The sequence below is a fragment of the Scomber scombrus genome, chromosome 1, assembly GCF_963691925.1.
Source record: "Scomber scombrus chromosome 1, fScoSco1.1, whole genome shotgun sequence".
Taxonomy (NCBI): domain Eukaryota; kingdom Metazoa; phylum Chordata; class Actinopteri; order Scombriformes; family Scombridae; genus Scomber; species Scomber scombrus.
Window position 1 is genome coordinate 16,134,106 of NC_084970.1, and position 25,336 is coordinate 16,159,441.

The window sequence follows — 25,336 nt, forward strand, 5'->3', positions numbered from 1 at the left end:
TTTTTTCTTTTTTACAAGGCACAAAAATTGAAATAAGTGTATAATAAACAATAATTGTATTAGTTTTCCAGGCAGCCTTCATCTTTACAAGAAAAAGTTCTCCACAATTGTAAAGTGCAATATTTGAATAAACATGATTACACACATAAAGCATATATTTGTCAACATTGTGAATTACAAGACAACATATTTAGTATTAAAATACATAAAGTTTAACAATACAATGTTAAAGATATTACTCAATATTTAATGTGCAAATGTTGCATTTGAATTCACTGGAAGGACGGGCTGTGTAGATTCCTGGGAGCAACACATTCAAGAAATTATCAACGTAGAGCTAGAGATATACATTTTTCTTCAACAAATGAAAATAGTCTAGAGCCAGCGTATTGTGATTTTTGAAGAAACAACTGATTGTGACACAGACACACACTCAAGAACAGTTACTAATTACACTGATTTTTCTATAAACTTACTGACAATTATGTGAATCATATCTTCTTCAAGGCAACACTGCATACAATGATTGAGTTTTTAATTTATTTTGTTTGTCCTCTTGCCAGAATGGAGTAAAAAGGTTTGGTACTTGAAACCAAGAACAGTTTTTCTATCTGCTGCTACTGCTACTGCTTCTGTCTAGTCATGGGCTGAGGGCTAGACTGTGATGTTCATGTCCAGTCAGTTACATGTACATGTTTATCTCAACGTCCTACAACACAACACAATATAATCACTCCTACCTGCGATCACATCTTAATAATTAATCATTTTTGAATTGTCAAACATAAGCTTCTTAGATCTATTACATGTGATTTCCCTTGGGCCATTTGGCCTCCTCAGGAAGATAACACCCATTCCTCACTGGTTGGTAGGCAAAACGGAATTTAGGCAAAACGTAACTTAAGACTTATTGTTTTCCTGTGAACTCTAGATTAAGACATGGTCTGTCTGCAAAGACTGACAGGCCACCATCATTAAAATGTATAGCAATTTAGAAAAAGAATGATTTGATGGCCATTTGCAAAGTCCTTAGTGGATGAAATAGCCCTGAGGGGGTAAAAGATCTGCCGGTTGGTTGCCACTGGTGATGTCAATGCACACTTGCTGTTACGTTTCACTGGTTGTAGCTGGTTCTTACAGATTACAGGTCTTCCATGGTGATGTAAAGTTCGTTGGCGTCGGTGTTCCCAATAGTTAAGCCATTACCATCATCAGGGTCAACCTAGACAATAGAAAGGGGTACACACACACACACACACACACACACAGAGAGAGAGAGAGAGAGAGAGAGAGAGAGAGAGAGAGAGAGAGAGAGAGAGAGAGAGAGAGAGAGAGAGAGAGAGAGAGAATGATCTCATGAGCTGCATTGAAGAGGATAAACACACTTTCCCAACATTGTTAATAGAGTGACAGTGCGTATATGTCTATGTGTTAATTGTTCTCTGGCCATCTTTGCTGCACAGAGTTTTAAGCAGCACACATTTAGGTGACGGAAATCAAAAACAAAACCCTTTTGACAAGCTGCTTAGTGAAAGAAGATTTGAGCTTTGTTATAGGCCTATAGACAGCTATAACTTGGCTGAAGGGACAAATGTTATGTTAATATCTTAACTATGCCTAGGTTATTTAAAAAATACATTCACTGCGCTAATGCAATCTAATACAACAGCTCTGCTATAAATTATACTTTCACAAAGCTTATACATTTTCAGTTTTTGTTGAATTGTCAGAAAGATGACAATGCTACTTTTATTATTGAGGCCATAGTGGGTGGTGGCGGTGTATTATATATATTATAGCCTATTGAAAGGTGTTCCTATTTTGTCCACCACATTATACATAAGGAAGACAAAGTATAGGAGAGTGTATAGATATTTAAATGAAGGTTGTTGAGGAACCATCTATCTATCTATCTATCTATCTATCTATCTATCTATCTATCTATCTATCTATCTATCTATCTATCTATCTATCTATCTATCTATCTATCTGTCTATCTGAGTGTAACAGCGCCCTCTGGAGTACAACATATATTACATGTCAATCAACCTGTTCTGACGTTAATGCGCAGGTAACTTTAAACGGCAACGTTTGCATCTCTTGATAAGTTCAACTTCACGCTACTGGAGTGGAAAACTGTGTGAATAGTTAAGAGTCTGGTTTAAACATAGACTGTATATAAAATGGACGTAACATCCGTGACGTCACCCATTGGTTTGTGGAGTGCTGCTTGGAAGCGAATAGTTTCGGATCTGGGCAGCGCCATCTTGAAAATTTCAGGTGCATGCTGGTTAAAAAAAACACGGATTCTACTTATATGGCCATCAGGAGGAGCATGAAGCGCCCTCCTGAACCTGTGAACCAATCAACCTGTCAATCACGACGTAGCCACGCCCTAATGCTTACCCTGCTTTATCGTCAAATATAAAATCAGGTAGGCCAAAATGTCACAAATGATCATCATACTGCATTGAAGAAGGTTTTAAACTAGCGATTGAGACCATAAAGACATTTTGAAAACGTTTACTGTGGTTAGAAATCAAGTGAGAAGTTGGTGATTTCTCCATTGACTTGTATAGAGACGGAAGTCCTTTTGACACCAAAACGGTCGCCCCCTTGTGGCCTTTTGATAGAATGCAGTTTTAAGTTACTTCCGCGTTTGCATCATTTCAGAGGACCAGAACTCCCCGCCTGGGTTTAAAAGAGCTCTTAACTACTCAGTAAATTAAACTTTACAAAGCTACAAACGTCATTGAAATGAAACAAACTGGAGAGTTAGCAAGTTGTCCATGCGGTGCTAATGATGTCGAAACCGACAAATGGACTGAGCTAAGGAGAGAAACTGATGGGAGGCCGAGCTACCCCTAACAATGGACTTTCAAAGACAAGCCAGACATTAACCCACCTGTGATACATGTAAGTGAATCAAACACACCCTCCTCTGTCTGCCTTCTCTGTGGCTGTTATGGTGACAGGCGGCCAGCCGTGGTTGTCTTAATTTGACTTTACTATGGGTATATTTATTGTAATAGGTAAACTATAATGAGCCATGTTTGCCTGAATATTTGTGTGAAATTATAATCAGGTAGGCTATAGTCGGGTTTTTTCACTCATAGACTCTCAATCAATGCAAAGAGTGTGGTTGGGCTTAGAAGAAACTATAAATTCCCAAATTAAATTTTTGTTTTCAACTAATGGTGGGTGATTAGTGGTTGTTTGTCTGGCAGACAGCTGTTTCTTTTTCCTCATCCTTTCCTTACTTTAAAGTTGTTAGCCTAATCATCTCAAACAATAAACTTGACAGGGAATATGTAGCCTATATGTGTGTGATCTTGCTGTTATACAGTATATTCTGTTGTGAATACAGCATATGTAATTCCTGCCAGAAGTTGTGTAGTATTTGTGTGCCAGTAGTGTTGGCCTGATTATGGATATTTTTCAAATGTTAATGTGAAAGTTGTCTTTATGTTTGTGTGTCTGAAGCAGCTTCCTGTTTGTTTTAGTATTTGTTAGTAAAAAGGTAGATTGGTGCATGAATAAGCTGTTACTTTTTTCTGTTTTTATGATGACAAGTCTGTTGGCAATGTAGTTCTCTTCCTTTAAAAATATTGTGTTGAATGGCCCAAGTGGCATAGTGCCTGCATATAATCAAGCCTCTGCGAGTCTTATACCTGACAAGGACTTCCATTACAGTAAAAAAAACAAATTCCCTGCAGTCTCATGGGTGTGTGTGTGTGTGTGTGTGTGTGTGTGTGTGTGTGTGTGTGTGTGTGTGTGTGTGTGTGTGTGTGTGTGTGTGTGTGTGTGTGTTGTTACTTACCTCATTTTTCGGTTTGTAGTCCTTCTCTGTACTGCGATAGGACACCACATGGATCAGAGTGTAGATCCTGCAAACATAGCAGCACAAAGATGAAATATGAGTAGAAATGTGGATATATGACAATGAAGAAATAGGAATAGCACAATAGTTCCAAGAGCAATGTTCAGTACACATCATTATAACTCTCCATATCCTTATATAACACTTGAATTTATTAACCAAAACTTTTCTGCTTACAGCTGGGGAAAATATTTGGTACCTGCTACTGAATCAAACCTGCAGTATCTGAAAGTTATTACATTTTCCTGTTTGATTTTTTAAGGTCATTCTGTGTGTTAGATATAGTCTTTATTGTTTCCACAGCTGTATGTGTTCCACACAGAAACATACAGATAGCCACACTGAAAACATACCCATACGTAAACATATAGCATGTATTCACCAGCCTGTATCTCAACATACTGTGTATTATGTGCACACACACCTACAGATGAGTCTGGATCTGTGGGTGTGTGGTCACTCAGCAGTAAAGCTGTCAAATACACTTCTCATTTCACAGCAAAAAAGGAAACAATCGAATGTTAAGTGAGTTTGTAACATACACAGGTGTTTGTGTGTGTGTGTTTGTACCTGTGATATAACATGGCCAGGAACTGGATGACGAGAAGAACAGCAAAAGACAACAGGAACATCAGACTGAGAGGTTCCACCTGTCAACACAACAGTAACAGATATGGGGATTATGTGTTGCAGGCGTTATAACAGTACTGACAGACATTTATAGTGTATCATATAGATTTCAAAGGCCTCATGTAACTATCTCCATCTCTGTAGTCTAGGAGTGTCTGTTCATGTGTTTGTCCCAACCTTGAGGTAGTCTCCAGATGCAGTACCGTTTGGATACAGTTTCGGGATCTTAATGCTGATGACATCATTTCCAATGGCCTGCAGGAAGAAGGTAGCTACCACCCAGAGCACGTTGATGATGAAATAGAGGAAGACAGCCTGTGGGGAGGAGGGAAAACTGAATGCTGTTTTTGATTTTTTTGATTTTCTTTTTTTTACAAAATAGACTTGATTTCTAATTTATTTAGAGTGAGTGATAAGTTGGAGGGTGGATATTATCGGATGATGTTTGCTTATCACAAGTACAGTATATCTGTACAGAAACAAAAAACATGTTTAAGTAGTTTGGAAACACTGTCGGTTTAAGTAGTTTGGAAACACTGTCGTCATCGCATTCTTTCTTTTTTTTTGTGTCCACAAGGTTTGCAGGTGTACATCAACAAGTAACTTCTGTCAATAACATATACATATACACAAGAGTATAAACGTATGTGTTTATAAATGAATAGTTGCTGGTGCAGTCAAATAAACTAGTCTTAAATAGAAAAGCGTTTTTTTCAGCATGACACCCCCCAAAATATCTTATACACCGGTGTGACTTATACACTGTTTTTTACTATACTATGTATATAATTGTAAAATGGACAATAATTACTGTATTTTTTGTATGAAGTATTTCTTATAGTATTTCTTATTCTTATGAAGATGCACGCTTTATATGAGCCAAAATTGATAACACACACATACACACAAAAATGCAGATAACTGATAACTAACCTTGTTGCGCAGTGACTTTAGCTCTCTTGTGACGTCATCCAGATGTGCTTTAGTGTCAACAATAGGTTTCAAGTAGCGATCGAGTAACTTGGTCCAGAAGTCATGCTCACCCTACACACACACACACACACACACACACACACACACACACACACACAAACACAGTAAATGGACCACTTGTTCAGGATAGCAAGTCCATTTTGCATGTTAGATTTTTTCTTTTATCACAAAATTGATCATTAACTAATTGGTTAGAATGATTTTTTTGTGATAGTTGTATTAATCCGATAGTTTAAAAGTAAAACATAGAATGTAAAAACCTTCACATTTCCCCTGTATCTTACCTCATCCAGCCTTTGCACCTGCGGGGCAGTTAGTGTTTTCTGGATGGCGACTCTGACTCTCTTCTCTAATTTCTCTACATGACTGGTCTTAAGGATGCGTCGAGCCTGGCAGACAGAAAAAGTCAATTACTCAGTAGTCTGATGTGACATAATTAACAGAAACATTTTGTTCATATTGCGTATGTTATAATGGAAGTTAAAATGATAAAAAAGCAAATATATCAAAAATGAGCAATGTTAAGGAGGTAAAACTTAAATAGCTGGTCTAGTGCTGCCAAATCTATTATATATTGATTTAAGAACAACACACATTTACTTTTTTTAACCAAATCAATTCCTTATCTGTCATACATGCTGTGTCAGAGTAGCCTCTAATTCTTCCAGCCGGCTTTCTTCCAGGATATCTTCAGGCCCCACTTCGCTGAGCTCTCCATTAAGAGTGTCTGTTAGCATTAAGACCAGCTCCTCACACACATCGTCCTCATCTTTGTTGCGCAGCGCGTATCTGAAGATAATAAAAGGACAAGAGCAAAGGATAACACGAATAGTTATTAACTCACACACACGTAAGCTTTCTTATAATAGTTCATTCATTTGTTTTCAGTGACATGCTTTATATGTTAATGATATACCGTATTTGTTCTTGTAAGTTTCTCTTCATGTTGGCATAAGTCAGCTTCTTCAAAAACTCTTGTTTCACCGGTTCAACCCAGGCTACACACACACACACACACACACACACACACACACACACACACACACACACACACACACACACACACACACACACAGAGAGAGAGTTTGCTCACTCAACAACATTATGATAATACATTTTGCACACTGCATTTCCTGTTACAGTATTCAGGGCAAATAAGCAGTTGGTGCTTCTCACCACTGATAGGAACCTCCTCTGTCTCATCCGCGTTCATGACCATGTCATCATCGTCTTCGTAATTTTCTTCATCAGATGAACTCAGTGATATGCTCAGTTTTTCAGCATAGTCAGCACTGTCCACACACAAACACACATTCTTGTAACTGCTGAGATGAATGGATTTGACATTTTCGCTGTAAAGTTTTGTGTCCTGGCAGTTTAGAGTCACCAACATAACCTGCATGTTTTTGGTCTGTGGGAGGAGGTTGGAGTACATGCAAACTCCAGCTTTCTGCCCTTTTAACTGAAATATTTAGTGATGAATGATAAATAGATAAAGGTCAAACAGAAGAGAAGAAGGATAAATACCTGCCACTGGACCCAGCATCAGAATTTTGTGCCTCTTTCTTTTTTTGTTCACCAGTTGGGATTTTGTTAGATTCCTCCTCAGTTTTTTTTCCTTTTTCTTTTTCTTCTTCTTTGGTGTTGTCGAGTCTAACTTGTGGCTCTGGCTTTGAGGCTGTCTGTTCGGTAATTTCTCCGTTGGTGATTGGAACGGGAGGGCCTAGCTGTGCAGTCTGGCCTGTGATTTGCTGAATCATCAGATTATCTGTTTCCTGGGATATCTGTAGATGAACAGGATATACTTAATTTATCCATCTATCAGTACAAATCTCCACTGGAAGAAAGTCAGTAACATTTTCTCAGCAGTACCTGGATCTTCATGTCCCAGCAGCAGAGTCGACAGGTCTTATCACACAGAGTATTATGTTTCTTCTTCACCTCTCCGTCTCCCCTGAAAGGCAGAAGGATCAACAATCAGACATGAGGTACAACATTTACAAACAGTAGAGGCAGACCTGCTGAGTGATTATTGGGGATGCAAATTGGAGTAAAAGAAAATTAATTATTAATTAGTGAATAATTGGAGAACAATAGGCTGCTGCCACTGTGATCTGGGCTGAATAGGCATCAGAAAATTGATTGATGGATGGATCGAATGATAAATTGATGGATTGGTTGGCTTAACTTTACATAATTTATTGTCATAAAGTCTTCACACCCTCAGCCCACCTTTTTGCAGCTTTTATTTGGTTTGCTGCAACTTTTTAAAACTTATTTATTTCAGATATTGGACAGAAGATATTTTCTTTCTTGCCTTTTTAAATGTTATCTTTAATTAAGTGCATGATTGTCATGGTAACTGAGTTTTTGATATGAACAATTTATATTTCTACTTTACTTTCCACTTTACTCACATGTTGTGTGTGTTTTTAATTCATATTCCATATGTACTGTATTATCTTATATATGCCATATAAGTAGATTTTTATTAGTGTGTTTTAATTTTAGGATGTTGATACTTGGGGTCAATACTTAAAATGAATTGATTATAGTAACACCACCACAAATGGCACTAATACTACCAGTTAAACATGATATTGATTATTACTATTTTTAATGCTTTTGCGCTTCTGAATGTTATTTTTATTTTAGCACTCTTAAGCTCTGATGACAGTTATCTTTGCTGGTTCTACAGTGATAGTGGTGAAACCAGTAGACAGAGAATCAACAAAAATATTTTTTAAAGATTAATTGATGATTCGTTTCTAAAATGTGAGGATTTACTGTTTCTTTTGTTTATCATTGTAAGTTAAATACAGGGAAATTAAAAGATGAATCGATTGGTTTCACTACTAATAATGATGAACAGTTCAGTACTTGTTGGATTCCCTTGTGCCCCAGGACACAATGTGCATGTTAACCAGTGAGTAGATGGTCAGCAGAAGGTATCCACTGGGGATACAGATGAAATACATCAGACCATAGATAATCATCCCTGGAGGAGAAAATAAATACAATAAAATAAATAACATCAATTATAACAAAATAACATAACACACTATAACATAATGTGAAAAATGTTAATAATCATCTATTATGATCATACCGAACTCCTCTGGGTGTAATAAAGCTGTCACCAGGTACATGATTGTCATAGAAACCAAAAACACGCCAGTGGGGGTCAGGAAGGTGCCCTGAAGCACCATGTCACCTAAAAGAGGAAGGTAGTGTGTGGATGTGTGAATGTTAAAGATACATTTATTGAATCATAAATTGATTGTGTATGTATATATGTATATATACTAGGGGTGTAACAAAAAAAACGGTTTTGATTTAAAAGATGCGAGTGCATCGGTACACGGACCCCTGGATCGGTCTAAATGTAGCATGAATCAGCCGATGGCCCGATTACAATGTTATGAATCGGTTTGATGAAGCTGCTGAAAGCTCTGTCTGCTCCTGTGCAGCTCTCTCTCTCGCTTTCTGGCTCTCCCATAAACCTCTCGCGAGACTCTTCACAGCAACGTTAAAATAGCCCTCGCTTGCAAGAGAAAGACTTTCCAAAGTTTGGAAGAGATTTGGATTTTACAAGAAGAACGGAACACTAGATAAAACCGCTGCAAAATGTAAGGAGTGTAAAATAGCATGAACTATAATAACGATGTGAACATCCACACTATGAACTATAACGTCCTGTAAACGGCAGTATCAAGCATGCGCTGCCCGCTACAGCTGCATTTAAGAGAATTGATTATTGATATTAATGTTGTACGTTGTACGTAGAAATAAAAAGAAAAGCAGAAGGGTTCAGAGGTGGGTGCTGATTCAGTGTGTTGATCAGAAGTATTTCTAAATCTATATCTAAAGAAATCCCCTCTGGCTGTCACCCTGCTCCAATTTACAGAACATCAGTCCGTGGTGAGAGAGGAGCAAAGCTGCATTAAAATAAATAGTCACCTGTCTGTTTCCAGAATTAAAACGATATTTGCAGGTTTTGAAGTTTTACTAGAAATGTCAGGCTTAATACAGATTTTGCCTTAACTCTCTTGTGCTGGCTCAAGCACTTATGACATTACAAAATGAGACAAGGGATGTCTTTTTAAATTTTGTTATTTTACATTTCTACCCTAGCAGCTCATTCTCTGATTTGAGCAAACAACTTTAAACTGTAACTGAAGAACTGTATCAGATTACATATCTGAATCGAATTGTATCGTATCGTATCGAAATCATACTGAATCGAATTGAACCGAATTGTCCCATTTTAAAATGTATCGTTCCTGAATTGTATCGTACTTCATGTATCTAGATACGTATCGGATCGTCTTATATTGGAGAGATGCACACCCCTAATATATACACTAAAATTACGTCACAGAGAGTTTTTACTCACCGATGATAGAGAATAAGGATGCGGTCATGAGGAATGCATACAGAATACTCATAATGGCAGCAATGGTTATTTGATTATTTGCCTTGGCGATAAAACAGACGATGATGTAGAACACAGGAGGAATGCTTGCAACGACGATGGACAGTGTCCCGGTCATTTTGAAGACAAACTGGAAAGCACCTGGCAGGAAAACACAGCGGAATATATACAGGACAGATAAAACTGGACAGTTGTGGACAAAGTTAATGATGGAGATTAAACAATGACATTGAAGGCCAGTGATACATTTTACAAATATATCGGCCTCCCTGCAGCCATTCCAGCAATAATGGGCTGGAAGAGCACTAGATTATATGAACGTACTGTACCTGCTATCATGAGAGTCACAGACGCTGGCCCAAGGATAGAGGAACCAACAGTAAACATCTGGTAGAAGATATAGAGCCTGGATATGGAGGAGTTTCTCTTCACAGTTTCTGCACCACTGCAATTTAAATCACAACCACAAAAGAGTTGACATTGTGATTGAAAATAAAATTAGACTCTAAATCATAAAATGTCAAATTTTAATGTTTTTAAACTCTATATCAACCAAACAAACAAACAAATTGAAACTCTGCTAATAAATAACACTAACCTGTGCAGAAGGTCCAGTGTATTAGCCAGAGTGGAGGGCCCCCATCGTCTCCTCTGGTTGTAAAACTCTTTGAACTCCTGTGGTGAGTTGGTGTAGGCATCTGAGGCAGCATTGTACTCAACACGCCACCCTTGCTGCAGTAGCAAAGTACATAGCCAACGATCCTCCCCTAGAAAAGTATGCAAGACACAATAGGACTCAGAGATATGAACTCACTAAGAGGAAAGGTTAAGGGACTAAACTAGAAGAGATAAGAATGCTTGGTGCATTTGCATGTGTCAGTTTGTGCCAACCTTGGTCATATTGCACATATTCGGAAGCTCTTGTTGCAGTTGTGGTGTATCTTTTCATGACATTATCATCCATCAAGGCCGAGCCTCTAAACAGACTGAAACATCCTGGACTGCACAGCACCGAGCCAAACACGTGTTCTGCTGTCTTTTGTAGCCAGTGACCCACAGCATACTCAAACTTCTGGTACCACACCATGGGACCTGAGTGGTGAGTTGCAGGGACAGAGTGATGGAGAAAAAAATAAATGGGGAGAGATAAGAAGGGAGAAATGACAGATCTTCCTGCAAAATAGATACACATACTCACATACAGACCCCATTAACCCCACCCCACATTAACCCTAGCCAGGGTATACCCATGCTGTCATTCCAGCGAGATTGTACTTCGCTCAGAAAGTTAGCATGGCCACCAATACAACATTTTCGCCTGAGATAGGGAACCAATCACAGAACAGGGAGGCGGGCTCAAGGCAATGACGACCATAGAGTGACTCTGTTTACATCCAGCACTGAGGCCACAGAGGTGGAGCAACCGTTCGAAGCAGCAATAGATTGTGTGCTAAATAAATTGGAAGGCAAGTTCACTTTGAAAATAGAACAAAAACTTGCGCTACATGATTTTTCCTTCATAAAAAGGCTGTGTTCGCGCTGCTCCCTACAGGCTCTGAATACGTCATTGTCTATCGTTGATATGATTGGCTGTAGGTTTGTCCAGTAGCGTACAGAAGCATTTGATTGACATTCGTTGATCCCGCCTCAAATACGAGGAAATGAACGGCTCCTCGCCAGACCCTACCTCAATCTCACTTGAGGTTGAGACGAGGTCTGGTGTTAGCCAGGCTACATTAACCCCATTCACAGGTTAAAATCTACACAGAGATGACCAGTGTTGGGAAGCCTGTATCTTGATATTGATATTGGATTTTTTGCTGATATCTCATATGCTTCATTTTGGTTGATTGCTGATGCTGATACTGATATATGCATTTTTTCCCCAGCTGACTGAGGAAACTATTACGCATGCAATCATAGATTGCACTAAGTTTGACAAAGAAACACAATATATGAAGGAAGAACTCAGGAAGACTGGAGTTCAGGAGGTCAGCATTAAACCTTCAGTGAACCTGCCAATTGGGTCGAGCAGTAGAGTTTTCTCTGTGTTTATTAACTGACTGTATTAATAGGTGTTATTTAATCTCTGCCTTCGAAAAAAGAGGGTGTTTTTCAAACCGAGTGGTACATCCTGTCAGCTGAGCAGTCTCCTATCTGTGCAGCCGAACACAGAAGATCCTCTGCAGACTGTTTCACCCTGACTATCCTGGCGATGAATTGGCATATCGGTATCGGTAAAAAATGTTCATTTTGCTCTGATGCCGATATTACATTTTACAGCCTCTACTGTTTGACATGATGACATGCCAATATTATCGTGCAACCCTAATAGAGGCCCCCAACTAATTTCACTGAGCAACTGTGCTGTGTATGAACACAGAGTACAGCATAATGTAACACTTTAAGTACTTTAAGTTTACTTACCCATTCCTGTAGGATGAATTCTACCACAGGCTGCTCCTACATTGTCATACATCCTCAACCTGTCAGTCACAGTGCATGTTTTAATTACAATTTTTGAACATGTTTTATATAAAACAAAAGTCAATCAAAAACAATTATCCTAACTGGCTAAATGACAAACAAACTAGCTACATAATTTCCTGTCCACTTGTAGTATCAGTGAATTATTTGAAAAATTAGGATTATAGAATAAATCTGTTGGTTGATAAATGTATCTGCCTAACTCACAACTAACCTGTCAACAAGCAGAATCACAGCTTTAGGTTGGAAATCAGTGTCTCCGTCAAGAGCCAGGATGTAAGTGTGGTCATCTGAGATGAATTTTCTCTTCTGGTCACTGTCATGTTGGGGCAACATGTAAATCTCACCATACATCGAGATCAGACTTTCTCTGCATGGATTATTCTGGCGCTGGACAAAAAAGGACAGATGTACATGTTTTAATTTGTTACACACATATACACAGTCAAAATACTACACATTTTACACAGATGTCAGAAATGTCTTACTGTGATCTTCTGAGGGTTCTTGGCAATGTAGCCCTTCCAGCCGAGCAGATAATAAAGATACATTATCTAAAAGACAGTCACATACCAAAATGGTGTAAAAATCGGTGAAGAAAATCTATTTAAAGGAACATGATACATATAGAAAAGATTCTATAATTATGTAAACAATATCATTCATTGTAATTCATAGTGGATCATGCAGTATATGTGCTAACAGATCTACTGCAGTACAATTATATATCTGAAGAGACCTTTTATTTACAACATACTTAAATCCAGTTTTAATGCTTACAATAAAATGCCAACAATACATTTACTGAGGCCTGAACTCTTGATACATATCCATAGAGTGTATTTGGAATAATTACTATGTACACTATTTGCCCCTTTTCATGAAAAGAAACACCTTTTTTTCAGCAGTGCCGTGCAGAATCTAGTCTTGTTTTCCACTGAATAGCATCTTGTATAGCAACACCCTCTGGTTTTACACATTCACAGGAAATTGCAGATGCTAAAAACACCACCACTACTTCATACCTGAGACCATCTTTTCTTGTTCCTGATCAGAGCTTTATCTTTTAGGTGAACATAGAGCATGTTGCCTTCCGGCATAACAAACATCAGCCTGCCACCATAGGGGGCATCAATGACCGACACATCATCAGGTTCTTTGTTGGTAAACACCCTAAATAGATGGATGGATGGAGAAATGGTTGGTTAGAAAAACTGATGGATGTATAGACAATTATACTATATGTACAGTATGTATATAGAAATTGATTGACAGATAGTCTCACCTATAAACCTCTATGACAACCTGGACTAAGTCATTTACGTAAGAATTAACCAGCCTTTTTCCTGTTTCCTTTTCAGTCATAAAAGCATCATCCACAAAAATGTGACACTCAAAGTCAAAACAGTCCTTATGATCCTCCTTTGGATCGCCTCGATAGCGGTCCAACCTGAAACAAGCAACAAATCACTGTCACAGTACTGTAAAGCAAAAGCAGTGATGTGCAGTGATATAGCCTTTTTTTCTTTTAAGCTGCTGTTAAGCTGTAAATATAAAGAGATATGAAAATAAATCAAACCCATGTTGTGAGTTTCATACAGGGATACTTAGTATGCAATGACAGTGGTCTCTAACCTGAACATGGAGGTCAGAATCTTCAGCATTTCATCGTAGGTCTCATGCCACATGGTGGCACAAAGATAGATCACACATTTCTGTATGTCGTCATGGCTGTAGCGAAGAGTGGATAATAGATGAGGTTGTTAACATATGCTTTAAACATGCACATTCCTAAAAATGTAGGGAATAAACTTGAAATGATTATGTCATTTAGGTGGGGAACTGTTGCAGACATGTGTTGCAGTAATTTCATGCAATAAACACGTGAACATACAGCTTATTTGGCAAAATACACCCACTGTTTTTCCAGTTTTGTAAATATCCACAACATGTTTTAACATATGGCCACAATAAAATAAAATAAAAATGAGATAAACAGGGAAACTCTCTTCATAAACTGCTCTCACCTGTCTTGATTTCGGGCTCGTGGCACTTTCATCTTGGTGTTGAGCAGCAGAGACAGGTCAATGAAAGCAGATTCATAGAGACGACGAACAAAGAGCTGAGAGGTTCTCTCTATACGCTGGACCTGAGGGATGGTGGACCAAAGAGGCACTTAGATGTATGTCTTTTTTTGAACTTGGTTTAAGAGGCCCTTGACATTACCAATAGACCTAAAATGTTATCGAAGAAATCAAATTTTAAGTCTACTGGTAATGTCACAATACATGTGTGCCATGTATTATGTCATATATCATTTTAAGGTTGACCCTCTTATAGTAGGATGTAGTTTTAGATTGAATGGATGCTTGAAACTAACTCAGAACCTGACTTCTAAAAGGGCGGTTCATCCAAATGACAATTTATGATATATTTTCTCACTTATCCTTATTCGTATCCAGACATACAGATACTTTTATTTTTTCTGTTCAGGTTTTGAGGTTTCAACCAATCCTGCTACTATCCTACTACAATCAAGATGAGTGGAGTTTTGTTTATAGTGCTCAAACACTTGATAAACAACATTAGAAAACATCTCTTTCCAAACATAGTTTCACTGTTAATTTGTGTAACCCACAGACCTTTAAAAAACTGTTCAATGCTTTAAGCATCACAAAAAACATTCCTGTACATTCACCTACAATGTAGTCATGGCAGAAGAAATTTGTGAAACTTTTAGAAATGTATTTGGGTTGACGCATTCCTTTAATAAGCTTGTATATAGAGGGCATGGAGGTGTCTGTGTGTGTGCGTGTATGCTCGTGTCTCTGCTTGTGTCTGCATGCATTTTTACTGATACCTGGATCTTCCATACGTAGTAAGTACACGTGACGAAGCCTGCCCACATACACACTCCCTCGAGTGCAAGCATGGAAAAAGGCCATTGCAAGTAGTGGCTGTCAATCAAAAGTCATCAACATAAGTAAAATATGAATAGATATAGATGACTGTACATACATAACTTAGTATAAACAACATTATATACCAATGAAAGCATATTTCATATATAGACATTTTACCAGCCCCACATTCAATATATTTCTAAACCATTAAGAGTGTATGAATCAAAAGTGGCACACCTGCTGCTGAAATACAAATACAATACAAACACATGCACACACATTGACACACAAATATGTACCTGTTAAGTGAGGTCTTGCAGATGCTCTTGGTGATTTCTAATAGTACCACAGGGGTTGTGTTCACTTTGCCCAGGTGGGTCAAGCTTGAACAAAACTCTAGAAGGTAAAAAAAAAAATGTTTTATGATGTTTTAAAGTCTTCTTACTCTTCACACATACAGTAGGTTAACAATATAAAATTGACAGATAAATAGATTTGCCTTCCAAAGTAAAGTATACACAATGACACATTTAACCACATGACTGAACAGGTAGAAACATTTTCAGGTTTCAGATGTTATTTGGTTGTTTATTGACGCATTGGGAAATACATAACTCAAGTAAATAATTTAAATTGGATAAAAAAAAGTTAATTTAAATGATATTAAGCAACACAAAAACTATCCTCAGTATTCAGTTAATGTTAAAAAAGAAGACACACCTATTATGCTCCCATGCTTTGCTCCATCCAATTTTTGTGCCTGGGTAAGGAAAAGTATCAATCCCAACAGTAGCACAGCAGGTCCCGTGCAACATACTGGCACTGCAAAACTCATCCTGACTGCATGAATCTTACAAGCCACCACTCCAAACCAGTGGCAGGCTGCTGAGCACAATGCCTGAAAAAGGAGGCAAGGGGCAAATTAATGTCATATAAAATTCTGTTTTTCGCAGGCTAGTACTAAGACTATTGCATCTATATCTGATTTGCATGATGTGCCTCTAAATAGGATCTTACAGTGAACTGTTTAAGACACAATTTGCACATGTCTGGAAAGCAATGGAGTGCCAATGTAATGTTCTATGCTTCTGATTTGTAATATTGGTTGAAGAGAAGACACAGTTGTAACTGAAATTGTGCACTCTTCCTGCAAGAGGAAAACTGTATGAGGAGATAAATGAGGAGAAATGTAAGAAAATGTAGCCTAAAGTTGTTAGCTCAACAAAAATATCATAACTCTTATAAAACCCTAGAGCTATAAAGAATCAGTGTAGGAGATTTGTGGTAGGTTTACAACTTTTATATGTACGTGACTAGAAAAAACAAAAACAAACAGTGCTTAATTGGCTACTGTTGTCTAGTCTGAACCTTCTGTGAGGTATTATAGAGTAAATTAGTGAAGGAATAATATATGTTCAGTGAGGGCATAGAGGAAAAACAGAAAGGTAAAGTCACATGAAAAGTATATTGCATTTCAACCCCCCCCGAGTGCCATAAAACAGTACCAACAATATTACCCCTGCTTTCCTCAGACGTCTTCAGACATAAATGTAAATTCAGTCTTGCCATATTTTGCACCTCTAAACAGGACTACCTTAAAATACATATTGCACAAGTTTAAGCTGAAATGTTATTAGTCACTCTCTGACAGGCATTTTTTCGTTTGAACTTGTCTACCACACCAGCTTGTGGTGTACCTCAAGGGTCAGTTTGACACCATATTTTTTTTGCTGTTTACATGCTGCCCTTTGGTCATGCATTTAGTAGGCACAATGCACTGCATTCTTTCATGTTTATACAGATGATACACAACTATGTCTTCCTGTTCACCCTAATGATTCTTGTAGTTTTTAATTACTGCTTTTTACTACATGTTGTCATGTAACTTTCTACAGTTAAACAAAGAGTTATTTTTACCCTCTCAGCTTAAAAACGTCACAACATCACACCATCTGCCAGAAATATTTCTTTTTTGATTCAAATGTAAACTCCACAAACTAAATGCAGGCTTATTCAGCCTTATTTTCATCAGGTTTTCCATCTTCCTTTAACCTACCTGTAAGAAAAACAGCACCAGTCCTATTTGCAATAATTCCCAGTCTCCGTCCAGTAGGTTAAAGTCTGACCATTCGATTGATTTCTCAATAAGAGCATGGTTCAACAGGTATACCGCTCCTACAAAAGCAAACAATGTATCACTGATATAAAAGAGACAATCTAATAAAGTAAAACATAAATATGCACAGTATAATAACATGAAATATTGAAAAATATATACACAATGTCCAATAAATATACTATAAAAAAACACACGTTAACATGAAATTAAGTGTTATTGAAATTGTACGAAACTTTGGGTTTCAAGTAAATATAAGCAGATTAGGCTGCTGTATAGAGTAGAATAAATGGAGCAGTGTTGAATTGTGCAGCATAGAAAACAATTGATATCTAAAGCAGGGCTTTACAAATTTGTTAACAACAACTGAACAGCTCGATAGGATCCTCTGCAATTAATATTCACCTTTGACATTACAGAAATCTGTTGATTTTTCCAGTGAGAATGTGGGAAATATGATTTTTACATTCTAAGCATGGCAAAACATATTGTCAGGGGATGTTGAAAAGACATTTCAAACAAATGTGTAATGTTGTCAGCATGTTTTTTCAGTGTTGAATGTTGATCCAGACAATGATGGCAGATAATTACCTATCACCAGTATCCTGAGAATACTGCTGATGACAAATACAAAGTCCCTGAAACCGTCCAACTCTGACAATGTTTCCTGTAGTTAGATAGAAAGAGTTGAGAAAAGAGTTTCACTGATCATGTCAAGTCAATATGTTGTATTTGCACACTACACATATACAGGCCCAAAAACTTCTTTATTTGATTTCCTCCCTTTCATTGATTTCACATCTTCACAATAAATGAAGGGAAATAGAGGGTCAGTAGAAGATTTCAGCTTGAAAAAAAAAGAAAAGAAAAAAAAAGTAATTTTCTTGTAGTCTACAATGGGGTGAATAGAGCTGATAGGGAAATGGTTTTCCAGTTTGGTGCAGTAGAAATGTAGAAGAATAGGAACACATAGAAAAACACTATACCGGCATGCGGTTTGTAGCTTGCAGTGGATTTTCCCACCAGCAGAGGGAGATGAGTAGTGAAGAGAAAATTCCAATTGCAATGTAGATGAAGCTCTCAGAGCCCTGGTTCTCCACATGTGATTTTACACGCACATAGTAGTCAATTCCCAGGAGGCAGTAACCTGTTAGGTAGTTAGTAAAGCAGTTAGTTAAGCAGTTAGGTAGTTAGTAGGTATGTTTCTCTGTCCATCATGCCATTGAGTTCAATTGCAAAGCTAATTACTTCCAAATTGCAAAATGCAATATTGAATTAGTTGTCAGAATTAGTTGTCAAAAAAAACAGCTCAGTTATTTACACACACTGGTTACGTAGGTGATCACCTATGTAGCTGGCATGTCAAGTGACATACTTTCTTGTTTTTCTCCACCATGAGACGTGGAGCTTGCAGCCTACAGCTTATTTTTATGCTCGAGTGCTCAAATCAGAACTTGTCAGTTTTAACAGTCAAGACAGTTAGTAAATCTTAAAAACATTTATCTGAGACAGTTGTCATAATTAGGATGGCAGCTTTACTGAACTAGGTAAAGTATGCAAAATCACAACAATAGAAAGAAAGTGAAAGAGCTGCCTCGACTGATAATTAGAGAGATACTTCAGTTCAGTAAGAACCTGAAGACATAAAGTACAACTGCAATGTGTTCTAATCAACTGGAGGAAACGGAGAAACAGAATGACATTTTTTGTACTGTCGGAGGAAAAGGGAAACCATTATTCTGTTCCTCTGTCTGCTTCATTCATCTCCTAGGTCTAATTTAGGACATGGAACGACGTGTTGACACAAATGACCTTCAACAAACAGAAGCTTACAAAGGTACATTTTATGTAGCAGTCATTTTTTCAGTCCATCGATAAAAGAACTGTCAGAATCAGATTTTCTTCCTTTCATATCGGGATATCAACAAACCGAAAGAGGGATGTAACACTCAACAGCACCATTGTGAGTTTGTAAAGGTAGAATTGATCAATCTGCTTAGTGTGCCTTGTTTAAAGTGATACCAGTGGCATGAAATGACTGAGATGGACAGGCAGACAGATAAGATACTTTCAGATACAGTAAATATAAAGAAAGTTACCAGCAACTGTGAGAATGAGGGAGCAGATTGGGAACACAATTTTCCAAGTTTCTCTCTGTAGTCTGAATACAATCTGCAGAATCGCAGACATAATGCAGACACCTCCACTGATGAAGAGATTAGTCAATACGTCAAACTGAGGCATAACGACGAGCACCAGGACTGAAGTACCAAGCGACACCAGACACTCGATGACACAGATCTGAAAAGGCAAAAAACACAGACACCATGATGCACACATACCACTTAGAATATTTCTGTGGAGTACAGATCCATGAAAATATCAAGTTAAAGCAGTTAAAATTGTAGATTTAGATTAAATCTTGAATATTTTTTCGATACAGATGGCTGTTTTTTTCTTATGAATGTGATGGAATAATATAATAACACAGCTATACCCAAAATGATTGACACCAGGTATCATCAAAGTATGATATACTGACACTACTTCAGTTTTATTAATGCGCCTCTATCCAGTATTGACTTGACAATGAGGACATTGAACGACTTGTCTTTTTCTTGTGATATGTGGATCTGTTGAATGTTCTGTAGTGACATTGAGGCACTGCTGTTTCCTGTGTGCAGTTTCACATTATGACAACCACAAGGAGCAGAAATCTAAACATGCACAAAATGGCACATTTGTGTAATAAATGTGAAGTTTAAAATATGATTCATTAGCGTAGTATGGCCAAAATGTGCAAAATGCACATGCTTTTGCAATATGTATTAAAAAGTAAGTAAAAAGAGTAATTGACTTTGTTCTTCAGCTTATAAACATTAAGGAGCAGTGTCATTGTTAATAAATGACAAAAGTCAGAACAAATATTGCTGTAATATCTAACTATGTAATATTGGAAATCAGTATATATGATATAACTTCTACTATCCGAATTGTTGTAATTACAGCATGTTACATGATAAATGAGTGTGCTTGAGAGAAACGTACAAACGACATGGTCTTCATGTTGGGTTGTACAAAGCTCTTGAAGGCACACCTCCACAGTGATTTCAAAAACACCAGGAAGTTGGGCCAGACAAGGCAGAACACCAGCATCAGCATGTAGAACTGCCTTTCCTTGTTGGTGCGCAGGGAGTCTGGACTGGACAATGTCGATAGCACCAAGAGAGAGCCCTGATTGGACAGAGACCAAAAGTTAAAGACACTTAAAGATACTTAAAGTTGATCACATCATACAATAGATATGGGTTTCCCTCTTTCTTCAGTTTGAGATTTTATAGACCTTAAAAGAACATGTTTGACTTTATCAGTTGGTTTAAGTCCAGTTAGAGTAAAGTCTGGTAATAAGTACTATTTCCACTTAAATATAAAAAGATTGTGATTTACTGGAAATTCCTTCCTTCTTCCAGCACCTACTATAAATTACCTTCAAGAATTCCCTATTGCATTACGGGCCTCATTTCCCCTTCACACCAATAAGGAAGTTTATTGGGTTCAACTGTTAACAGTTTTCTTTGATTATATAGGAAAGCAGAGACTGTAAAAGTTAGGGAATGCATTTTTTTATAACTTAGAGCAGTCCTGTGATGTCATCAGGAAGGATGGAGAAAGACAAGACCAAAGAAGGAAATTGCAGATGGAAAAGCAGAAGCACAAAGACATTTAATGCAAACAAATGCACATGCTGCAGAGACAGACTGCAAGAACATTGAATGATATCTGCAAAGAGAAATACAGAAAATACACACAGAGAAGAGAGATACAGATAGAGATACAAGCAAAACAAAGGGAGGACTGGGTACAAAGGGATCAACTATTATAAGCCCTGCCCTGCAATAAACAGCAGTTTCATGTTGCCTTGTGGACAAAGAGCTAAGACGCGCTTGTTTTTGTAAAGTTAAAGTTCTGATGGAAAATGTTTGAACTACAATCACTGTGGAAAAAACAAATTTAGAACTTTAAAATGCCAATTAAATACTAATCTAAAACATTTTCATATAAATAACTGTGTTTTGTGGTTTAGGACTGACTGATGTAATCTTTTGTAACATAATTTTTTCAGTATACACTATAGCATTCAGTTTTCCTATCACCAAGGATTAGTTATATATTTCTCTCAGATAAATGCTGTAGGAAGTATATCACTGAAAATCAAAAGCACATATTAAAGTTAAGTGTTTTGTTTATTTAAAATGAGTTTTTTAATAAGCTATGACAATCACAAATGTCCCCATTTCTAATCTGTCAAATCATAGGAACAGCTTCAAACACTGCTGCCAGCAACATTTATACCACAGGCCTAATCCTGTAGTCTCCTTAAAACAAAACCAATTACGAAACATTACATTAATCTATTTAACATTGTGTGGAGTGAACAGAGGAAGAATTGGGAAGCTTTCATAAGCAGCAGTTGACACTGACAGAACAGATTCAGAAAAAAACACCTACAGAAAGTCAAATGCTCTTAAAAGAAAACCCAAGAAAAGATGCCACAGTACCAACAATACTGTTTGATGGACAAGTGATCAAATCAAAACAATTTAAAGTACTTTCATTCAAAATTCCATTGCAAAATAAATGTTTCATATTATAAATCAAATTTCAGAGACATCCAAAATTAAAATAATGTTTTTAAAAGGCTTTCTTGAGAAGAGCACCTAATTGTGACAAAATCATTATTTATTTCATATTTTTTCAGTTATTCAAATTTTGTCTGTGAAAGAAAAGACCGTAGTTTGACTTATCAAAGATGATTAAAGGCAATTTCTGTGGTGTTTTTCATGTGAGCATCAAATCTGAATAAAAAATTACCCCTGGGATTTTAGCTTGAGGCTTCACATTTAATAATTTAATAAATAGAAAGATAAATTACTTAGTAAAAAGATTGATGGACAGATAGATTGACAGCTAGCAAGGTAATCATACCTTTGCAATAACAGCACTGGTCAGGACTGCTAACCCCACAATAACAGCGACCAGGTACTGGGCCAGTTGGAAACATGTTCTCTTCTGTTCCTTCTCAGCTCCTATCGGGTTCAGCTGGAATGGATCCCATGTATCTCTGAGACACACACACATGAACACACATACATTGATTAACTTCAACTGTCATCATAGTTATCACAGCCTGGAAAATTAGAATGGCAGTATGATAATGGACTATGAAAATGGCAGCTAAATAATCAAAAAAAAAAAGAAAAAAATTATGTATTCTGGCCAGAGTGAGTCTCAACTCACTTAATCAAGCTGGCATTAGACTGTGAATTTTTTGATTATGGAATTTAAATGAATATATATGAAATATACAATATGCCATGTAGTTTGATGAATGTGCCAGTTTACTGACCTAAGACCAGAGGTCTCAAGTCTTAATGTGTTATTTTTGCTTTATTAACTTATATGGTGGAAAGTAACTGGAAAGGTGCGGCAGTGAGGAAGAGGTTGGTTTGACGGGAAAAGTCATAAACCATAACGTAACCAACGCATTGGCCTGTCAAGAGGATGCCAATGAGATCACATAATGATTGTTAAGCTTATGTAATCATGATAATTCAATGATTGCTGATGATTTGTGTGGAGACAGGTGCTGTTTATGTATCCTGGAGGTTCAATAAAATGAATAATTTATTAGTCTGTCCACAATAAAAAACAGAACAAATAATCTTTACATAAGATTCCTCCTCAGAGTCTAGATAGAGGTCTTAGCCAACCTGCTGTATTCAGTATCCACGTCTTGTTTTCTTTCTGTACATTTTTAGATTTCTTTCGTCTGTCTGCTTTACTGGAGTCAGTTTGCATCGCTGTGAGGTGAAAGGGTTTGTTGGGATGGAGGGAAGGGTGAATGGCTGACCCCGGACATTACAGGTACATATTGTATCAGCCATCTAATCTGACTGAGCCTCCACAATATTTCTGACTATAACCCATGTTTTTAGCACCTCTAAACCAAACTAATGAGTGTCTATTAGCCTCTCTGCTGCTTCACTACTGATTGTTTACTGTAAAACACATAATAATCATCAAGGTGTGGTTTCTCCACCTTGAATTGATAAGAGTTTGTGATCTTTGCTACAGCAAAGTGCAGGTGGACGGGGTGTGTGTGTGTGTGAATAGTGACACACTCTTTTCTTGAATTAAATCAGAAGTCACCACACAATTCACCATGCAAGGCCGTTGATTTGAGAAGAGTTTTAGACACTTTGGGTTTGGTGTCTAGTTTTTCCATTAAGCTTTTCATACTGTGTAACGTCTACTAGATGCCCTGCATCCCAGTGATGTTGCTATTTATTTTTCTCTCCAGCTATCATTTGTCTGCCTGGCTCTACAATAAGATTTGTTATACTCGTCAGCTGCTGTAAATTCCTTAACCTTTACAAGAAAACCGAGTAAAGATAATTTTCGTATTTCAGCGATGCTTTTCTACAAACATCAGCATATAATACCAGTCTGACTGTATTAATGCTATTTCTTTGGTATAAAATGTTTATTGTTCTTCTCTTGGCCTTTGAACATAACAAATTGGTTCTAATCACTCATCACAGTTGCGTAAAACTTAAAGTAATGTTAGACAAAAAGCATGAGTGATAAATAATTTTCTATTTGCTGGTTTTCTCAGACTTTCCATGGAATTTTCTTTTCTGAAGTTTAGACTTTGTGTTGAAAATGTAATTTTTTTTTTCTGATAAAACTTTCACCTCATCATATATAACATATAGCATATAATAAATGAAATCAAAAATATTCTAAACCTAGAAACAACCAGATACTTTGACCACAAGGGTAAAAGTTGTGATTAAAATTCCAGTACATATTTAACATTATTAATTTATACATTAAATGGAGCAGCACTCCCCTAACAGCAGTCAGTGTCTGTGGGGATGTTATCAGCCCCGGCAATAAAGAGAAGCACAGCAGTACACAAGGGAAATTAACTGTCTGTTTCTTCAAATTGTAAATTATACCAAATAGAAACCTGGTAATACAATACTTTATGATATATCACTTGGCGAACAATCTCATATTAATATCCATTACCACTATCTACCCTGCTAATAATTAACCTCCTAACAATGATGAAGAGGTTAAATTTCGGTTGCATATAATACATAGTGGTATCCTTCAAAGCTTAATGGTGTTTTGAATTTATTCCATTCTAAATCTGTCTCACTTGTACAACCGATAAGATGCAACTTCAAAACTTCATGGCATGACAAAATCCACCTCTGTAGCTTTGCTAGTTAAAGATTAATCCATGTCCACCTTAAATAAGTCAGTAAATAGTGTAATTCTGTCACTTCCGGCAAGTTGTGGTTAAGTACAAATACTAGTCAGATTGTAAATTGTAACCTTTACCTCTTTTCTATAACTGCCGTACACAAATGATGAATGACAGTACATATAAACAAAACTATTGCTATATTGGAGCATCTAGATCAATCACTGGTTGTTTCTGACTGAAAATTATTGGGTTTTTAAAAAAAATATTCCCACGGTATCTTTCTACAGAAAGAGATCATGCGTCCACAGCACAGAGACAGTTTTGTGTGACAAATCTACCAATTCAAAGACAACATGGGTCCCAAGAATAAAAGTATCCCCCAGAGAAGAAGACAGGTTAATTAAGATCAAACTATGGCAGCTGAGCTCAGTGGGCTCAATGTATTTAAATTCAACTCGTGTCACATATCTGTCTTGATTCTTTAGCATTGGTGACTTTTTTAAACAAAGCAGAAATGAAACGTGATGACCTTTAAGAAGCAGCACATTGCGAAGATGAGTTTTTACCTGTGTCGTCCCTCTCTTTTCTTTCCTCGGTTTCTTAATTCCTCCAT

At 37.1% G+C, this 25,336-nt stretch overlaps 1 protein-coding gene across 1 annotated transcript; it reads right to left on the minus strand.

The window, feature by feature from the left end:
• Window positions 1–1,141: 1,141 nt before the first annotated feature.
• chs1 (chitin synthase 1) lies at window positions 1,142–25,336 on the minus strand. Its single transcript, XM_062428117.1, has 34 exons — window positions 25,290–25,336; window positions 22,431–22,566; window positions 20,493–20,678; window positions 19,544–19,745; window positions 18,431–18,591; window positions 18,036–18,111; window positions 17,385–17,503; window positions 16,049–16,226; window positions 15,628–15,724; window positions 15,286–15,382; window positions 14,453–14,574; window positions 14,061–14,156; window positions 13,711–13,875; window positions 13,451–13,598; window positions 12,914–12,979; window positions 12,640–12,815; window positions 12,366–12,424; window positions 10,830–11,030; window positions 10,537–10,705; window positions 10,268–10,383; window positions 9,900–10,079; window positions 8,613–8,717; window positions 8,384–8,501; window positions 7,376–7,457; window positions 7,031–7,287; window positions 6,680–6,795; window positions 6,420–6,501; window positions 6,139–6,292; window positions 5,788–5,892; window positions 5,444–5,554; window positions 4,688–4,825; window positions 4,451–4,530; window positions 3,821–3,887; window positions 1,142–1,222 (listed from the first exon to the last, which is right to left on the minus strand). The coding sequence occupies exons 1-34, from the start codon at window positions 25,334–25,336 to the stop codon at window positions 1,142–1,144; spliced, it is 4,293 nt and encodes a 1,430-aa protein (XP_062284101.1).

Excerpts from the sequence above, each read along its gene's own strand:
- chs1 (XM_062428117.1), bottom strand. The coding sequence starts at position 25,336 with ATGGAGGAATTAAGAAACCGAGGAAAGAAAAGAGAGGGACGACACAG. Across the intron at positions 12,425-12,639 it reads GTGATTCTGCTTGTTGACAG|GTTGAGGATGTATGACAATG; the intron begins GTTAGTTGTGAG and ends TGTGACTGACAG. Across the intron at positions 5,893-6,138 it reads AGGCTACTCTGACACAGCAT|GCTCGACGCATCCTTAAGAC; the intron begins GTATGACAGATA and ends TCTGTCTGCCAG.